Here is a 7362-nt window from a genome sequence, read left to right as displayed (position 1 = left end):
GTACACGAAATTCCGGTAATTTGCGCAACATTATTACACGTTTATACCTATTAATTGCGCACGATATGAAAAAAAACATTAGCTCCACCTTTACTCGATTTGTGAAAACGATACACCCACTTTGTCTTTTATGACTGATCGGCGCATATACCAAAGTCAAAATAAATTTGTGACATGACATGACATGAAATAAAATGCATATCTTCACTAAAGAGCTAGCAAAGGATAAGGCAGTAGCTTTAATGCTAATTCAGTCACCACACCATTGTAACTTGCGAGATTTGGTGTTTAGCAAAAGGGAAAATGAAAAACAAACGTTTGCTCTATATTTGTATTTCGTTGAAAACAAATTCGAGGCGTAAATGCAAATAAACTAAAATTTGTGAATTTGAACACAAAAACAAATCGACTCTAAGCTACCCATCTACCACTAAATCTATGAAACTTAGGTGAAAATTTATTTTTAACATTTTGCTTTTTGTGCTGTAAAGCCACTGGGTGCTTTAACGGACTCTGTCAAAAGCGCTTGTTTTGGAGAGTTCTTGTGTTGGGAGTTCTATTTCAAAGTTATATTAGCAGGTGACCACCTCCCATAAGGTTTATTAATGGAGAAAACAGCTGTTCCTGCAAATCGTGAATTTCGTGAATATCGGGAAGCATCTGGAACGCAACTATTGTTTGCCACTTACGTTTATTTAATTATTTTTAAGAATTATCAGTTAAAATATAGTTCGCTCTCTAACAAAATCCATATAAGCCCAAGTTCGAAACTTTGTAGAAATCTAAGAAAATCAACAATTTTCATACAAATTTCAAACTTTTTTTATCAGAAGTGTCATCTATGAATTCGCCGCCTTGTTCTCTACTGCTAATGAGTAGTAGAGATTGACGCAAGGCGAATTAATATAAGGTGATAGCAGGAGTACAAAAACAAAAATTTACATGTATTTTGTTTTTGCTGTGGCGGCATAAACTGTCAAAATCTGTAAGAGTGTGTGTAGAAATTCAAACAAAATTTTTCAATTTGATATCAGAAGCCGTGCGGCGAAACACATACACAAAATCAGCTGAGCTAGTAACACCACCTTATATAAATTCGCCTTGGATTGACGTATATTCTCTACCAGTAGAGAAATAATCGGTAGAGAAGAGTTACAGAAACGAGCTACCGGTGTAGTAATAAGGGCAAGAAGAAAAATTTTAAACATTTTATTTAAAATTTTGCTTGAAAAAAATAAGATAGCCGAAAGTCAAGAAAATACAGAAAAGAAAGCGAGAAAGCTGCTGTATTACTACACCTGTTTTTAATTTTACCATGTTATAGCTCATTCAATTGTAGTCTAATAAAATGCAAGTTTCCAGTTGCTGAATGTTACCGTTGATTTTGAGATTTTTTTTGCCGATGGTGTTGCGGTTTTCTTCCATATAAAAATAAATTACAGTCAGTCAATAAAGATACAATACAGGCAACTATTTCTTAAATGTTTTATTTTTCGTTAATTTTTTTAGAAAAAAATAAATTAATTTAAAAAAAAAAAAAGAAACAAAAAATCAAAGTGCCAAACCTTGCGCAAAATTAAGGAAAATTCTGCAAAATTTTATTCAAATATTGCACTTTTTATTTACGCTCTTTAGGAAAAAGTTGAGTATGCAGTTTAAAGTGAAAGTATGAGGAAGCTAGGATTTACCATAGATTTTTGGCATTTTTTTTTGTTGAAGGTGTCGCACATTTTTTCAATATAAAAAAAAATATCGAACATTATCTTATATGGAGAAAATGAGCGACACCTACAACAAAAAAATGCTATAAATCAATGGTAAGTTCCAGCTATCTCAAACTTGCACTTTGTTATACTAAAATTGAGTGGGCTAAAAAACTGCGTACTCAGCTTTTTTCTATGGAGTGTAAATAAAAGATGCAATATTAAGATGAAAATTTGCAGAATTTTCTTTAATTTTGCATAAGGTTGGGAGCTCTGATTTTTGGAGTGTATATATTTTAGTTTATATTCTTATAACAAATTAGCGAAAAATAAACTATTTAAAAAATATTTGCCGGTATTGTAAAAAATTCGCTGTACCTAAACTTTATTGAGTAATGGTATGTTTATTCGTTATATGGAGGCAAGTGAGAAAAACATCTAAAAAATCAACGGTAATTTTTAGCCACTTGAAACTTGCACTTTATTGGACTAAAATTTAATGGGCTATAAAACTGTATACTTGAAAAACTCTTATGCTTCTAAGGCTAAAAGCATAGTGGAGCGGCGAGCAAAGCGTCGGTGCTACGCATTTTTTCATACAAAATTAGTATGTTTGACAATTTGTGGATTGGAAAGCAAATGAGTAGCATGTTGCACTTGCACTTTATTACACTAAATTTTAATGAGCTACCAAACTGCAAACAATTTTTTTTCTAAAGGTTCTTATTAAAAGTTTGAATTTTTGGTAAAAATTTGCAGAATAATTCTCATAGTTTTTGCACAACGTCGGAAATTTCGATTTATGTGGTTTTTGTTAGAAAGAGTTCTTAAAAAAAATTAATAAACATTAAATAAGCAAAAGAAAAACCTTGCTAAAATGTAGAATCCCAATTTATATTTTGGTCACTGTATGTGTTCCTCGATTCGAAGCACAGGCATTCAGACTTGTTCATAGGCATGCCATTTTAATGAGCTTTTAAGGCGTCGGAATACCGAACCCCGAATACGGGACAAAAACAGGACATTAAAAGGAATACAGAACATTAGGCGTCCCGTGTAAAATAAATTAATTGCCAGGACAATTGGTCAAAAAAGAGGACTGTCCCGTTCAATTCAGGACGGATGGTCACCGTAACTATGCGTTTAGCCTAAGAAAAAGTTCAAAATTTGGATGAACATTTGTTTTTTTTTAATTTTATACAATGTTTTAAACTTGATTTTATATGGGTTTTGTTAGAGACTTAACTGTTTTTTAATTGAAAATTCATAAAACTAAGTAAATAAACATAAGTGGCAAACAATATCACTGTGAAATGGGGTTATATTGATATGAACGATACCGTACATATATCGCCTGGTTATCCAAAGCAGACTTATTTCACTTCGAGTGGCCGAATTTGGGCGAGTGCCACGAATTGGTTAACTGCCAAATTTGGGTTAACTCCTTACTGAAAACGGCCTGATTCGGCATAAAGAATAAATGTCACTGTAACTTTTTTTGCAAACTAAAAAAGAAAACAATGGGACTTGCCCCAACTACCTACATACTTATGTATATTAAATGGAATCATAGTATGCACTCTACTTGCTTCGAGCTTAGATGCTGTTTACTTTGGGAAGTATAATTTCTGCACGTTCATCGTCACATGTATTTGCATTCGTATTTGTATCAAAAATAAGACTTAGACGATTTATTTATGATTTATTACAAGAAAAATAAAAATAGCAATATATTAGTAATAAATTTTCAGCACACAGGGTATTTTAATAAACGCATGGACAGAGCGCTAACAAGCAGTTTGAGTAAAAAAATGTCATGCCATGTTTTTTTTTTCAAACTTCCAGTGACACATTTTAATTTAGGCGTTTTTAAATTGGTTGCTGGCATACCTTTTTGGGGCTCTGCTCCATGAATGCCTTGTTATGACTTCACTCGACTCTATACATAACTTAACATAGCAGTACAAACGGGCACAACGCACGGAAGTCACAAAAAATATGAGTACTTATGGTTGTTAATTTCGTTGCCTAATGGCGCAGACAACCTACTGTCTTCTGATATTTCCCACAGTCGTTCTCGATTTATTTTGCATCAGTTCTTTCAGCCGTGAGCGTGTCATTGGTGGGGAAAATGAATCTGTCGAACGTTTAGACATGCTTCGCGCCTTACATTTTCTAACGGTAATCTTCTTCAAATTCCCTATTTTCATCAAATCGGTACTACCACCATCTTTTGAAAGCCTTGCACTTTTGCGCAGCGGCGGCAAGACATCTTGTTCACTGGAATCATTGACTATAACGTCGTTCACTTTGGATCCTACAACTTCATCCCCGGAACTGGGAGCTTCGATTCGCTTTCGTTTACGCTGATTGAGCTTGACTTCCGAATCTGGAGCGACGTTATTATCAGTAGTCAGTTCATCTTTGCTTGTTGTTGTGGTTCCGCTGCTTTGTTTTTGAGCGGATCCCTTTTCCTGCGCAAATGCCACAATATTGATGACTTTAGATTTGCTAACATTACGTTTGGCTTTCTTTGTTGTTGTGTTTGTAATGTCCTTGGTTGATTTGCTAGCCGCCTCAGTGTTATTATTGGAAGTTGCATCTGCAGTGACTTTCTTCCCCTTTTTGATAATAAGCTCAGTAGGCAAATCGAGATTCTTAACTTGTACAAAGGATTGCCTGCGGCTGCGAAGGAAGACCTGCGTCAACGGCAAATTGACAGGCGTTTTTCGCAGCTGTGGCAGTTTCAATGAAACAGCTGCTTTCGAAGGGCGGCTACGTGTTGCCGTGTGGCGTTTCTTTAACTGACCCATCTTTTTAGAGGACTTACTCTGCGGTTGTTCACTGGGTCTTTGATTTATGTTTACCAAATTCTTCATTTGTGCGACCAGACGGACGAATGCAGATTGATGCGAAGGGGAAGTTATGATTGTGGTCAGTAAGGTGGAACTGCAATTTAAGATTTCAAAATCAGCGGTCTAAAATCGTTTCTATAGATTGCATTCAAATATTTTGAAATATCTTGCTTACTTAGGAATCGCGAATTTTGGTGTTTCAGAAAGGAATGCAATTTTGAACATTAAATTTCACAAAAAAAAGCGAAAGAAACTTCTAGCAGCGAAAATGAAAAATTGAAAAAACTTACAATAAAATTCAAAGTACACTGAAGTTTTTTGATCAATAAGTTTAATGGCTAGAAAGTACTTTTACGAAAAGTGGATAAACTGATGGGGAAAAGCTGCTAAATGGCGATGGCCGAGTCTAAGTTTGGGCAACTTTCGGTACGTACAAGTGACAGACGTGTAAAGCTGTACATTTTTCCTAGCACCGTCAATCAGCATAGTTATAAAATTAGAAATCGAATTGTTCCTAAGTAGGTTACTACTCGACTAAGCATAGGACAAAAGGCATCTGAAAAGTGTCAGATGAGCTTAACATTTATGATTTCAAAAGAAGTAAATCAATGGTAAATTTGGAGGAATTGGCTGCTCAGCATAGACAGTATCCAGCAGATGTAAAAAAATTAAGGCAAAAGACTAGCCATTGGTTTAAACTTTGATGTTAAATTTAAATACAAAACAGATATGAATTTACAACATAAACTTTACCTTGGCTTTGGCTTAAAACTGTGGTATTTTTGCGGATGCTTATCATCTTCTTCTTCAACTTCGTTTTCATCTACTGCTTTCTCATCTTCGCTGCTGCTATAGGTTACCAACGAACAGTCATCACAGTTCAAGTTTTTAATATTCGTTGCTAAACACGCTATGGGTATTTTTATGGTTGCACCGCCTCTCGACTTACTACCACTGAACAAAAGTAGGAAAACATTAGTTTTTGAGAACGAAACCTAGGAAATTTAATGTTTTACCATTTCCAACGCATTGTTGGTGCCGAAAGTATCGGCTTAAAATGGCACATTTCTTTGTTGATACTATCCGTGCTGCTTACTTCCTGCCGCTCTTGTGGGTAGCGATGTATTTTGGTGGGCGGAACGGTGTGGAGCTTGAGTGCCTTGGAATTGTTGGCAGCAATTTTCGTCCTAACAATTGCACCTGACGATGTTGATGGTGTTGCCGCCAAAACTGTGGACTTTGCTCCTAAAGCGTTTGATGAAGACGTTGCTGTTGCTGACTTCACATGAATATGTTTTAATGACCCAACAACAGCTGTATTTATGTTGTTGATGTTGGTGTTGCGGAAGTTGCTATTTGAAGAGTTGGTGGCTGTATTATTAGAGTTAGAGGTGTTGCTGATAAGCGCTTTTTGCACAGTATCTTTCAAAAATTCGGTGCCTCGATTAAGCCGTACTGATATTGTTTTCATGAGCGTAGATGCTGTGCTACTGCTGCTTTTGTTGTTGTTGCAAATACTAGTTGTCGCAGTGGAGTTATTGGTGGTGCTCTTTGGTGTAGCAGACGAGGTAAGACATGTCTTCTTAGGCGCACTACTGCCGAGAAGGGAATAAGTCGCTGCCTGCCCTGGGGTTGCTACTAGCATTATGGTGAATAGGTGGTGTTGCGAAAGTGATACAAGTTTATTTTAGCGTATAAGTACATGCCAGTGGTCACGACTTAAAACTACTAAAACTGCAAAATAAGAAAAAAAATTGTATAAGTTTTTATAAAATTTTATTGAGTTTTATTTAACACAAATAGGAAAATGCGAAACGTTGGGAAAGATCAATTTTGTAGGCGAAACGCAAGTAGCCACAAACGCAGCACCGAAGTATACAATGACACCACTCACACTTGTATTTTTCTATTGACCGAAAATGTCCCTCGACCCTTACGAATGTATTCAAATCACTTATATTTTTAGGAAGTTACACTTATTTTATTTCGTTCGGGTGAAGGACTTGTTAAAAGCCGGTCATTTTGATACTTGACACATGTAACTCCCCAAATTTCGCAAATGTATAATGGTTAATTTTTCATTCATAAACACCCACTAGTTTACACTCGTGTCGATTTTTTTACAATTCCACTACCTTTTACTATTTACTATGCTCTCTACGACACTTTACTACCAATTCGGGTCTTTCTCTTCATCCTTTCGTTTTTCTTTCCGTAATCTTCGACTCCTTTTCATCCGATAAAAAGTCTTTGTAGATTCTTTTCTTCCTTTTTTGAAGACGCAGTCACTCATTTTCATCTATTCCCCGTGAAAATTCTACTTTTTCCATTCGAAAAAATGTTTTCGGTGATTTACCTGTCTTTTATCCTCCCTTTTTGCACAGCTATTTGTTGCTAATTTGTTTATAAATCTATTTACTTTTGTTTTAAAAGCGCCTTCGTCAGCGGCAATCCACTATAATTTGCGTTCGCTGACATATACAAGTGCTACCAAACTTAATTTATGTTAACGTTGCCTGACTACCATTAATAAACCCAACAAGGGTGAAATAAAGAGGATTAGAATATAAATTGCCAAGAACGTAAACAAAAGGGCTCTTCCCTTAAACTCGTAAAAGACTCGCAAACCTCGTAAATTCACGTTCTTCATAAAATAACTGTCAAAATTTGTATGGAGGTCTATATACGAGCCCCTCGTAATATTACGAGGTAAATTTCTTGTTGCTTTTGTTTTAACTAAACAATGCTCATAAGCATTAAAAAATAGCAAGGAATAGGCAGGTTACCCTTGTTAATTAATTATA

The 7362-nt window shown here is 35.4% G+C and overlaps 1 protein-coding gene across 3 annotated transcripts; it reads right to left on the bottom strand.

Moving 5' to 3' along the window:
* Positions 1 to 2919: 2919 nt before the first annotated feature.
* LOC118744291 (putative GPI-anchored protein pfl2) lies at positions 2920 to 7037 on the bottom strand. Of its 3 annotated transcripts, none has more exons than XM_036477205.1 (4): positions 6453 to 7037; positions 5575 to 6292; positions 5312 to 5512; positions 2920 to 4652 (listed from the first exon to the last, which is right to left on the bottom strand). In XM_036477205.1, exons 2-4 carry the CDS (start codon positions 6201 to 6203, stop codon positions 3749 to 3751), a joined length of 1734 nt encoding a protein of 577 aa, XP_036333098.1. In that variant the 5' UTR covers positions 6204 to 6292; positions 6453 to 7037; the 3' UTR covers positions 2920 to 3748. The 3 variants fall into 3 exon arrangements, with proteins under 3 accessions (XP_036333098.1, XP_036333114.1, XP_036333106.1); XM_036477221.1 differs by having other exon boundaries at positions 6694 to 7037; XM_036477213.1 differs by having other exon boundaries at positions 6915 to 7037.
* Between the last annotated feature and the right edge of the window lie 325 nt (positions 7038 to 7362).

This window comes from Rhagoletis pomonella, unplaced genomic scaffold (genome assembly GCF_013731165.1).
Source record: "Rhagoletis pomonella isolate Grant_MI unplaced genomic scaffold, Rhpom_1.0 Rhpom_scaffold_00001, whole genome shotgun sequence".
Classification (NCBI taxonomy): domain Eukaryota; kingdom Metazoa; phylum Arthropoda; class Insecta; order Diptera; family Tephritidae; genus Rhagoletis; species Rhagoletis pomonella.
Note: the sequence above shows the minus strand (reverse complement) of the source record. Positions and strands in the feature narration are given on the sequence as shown.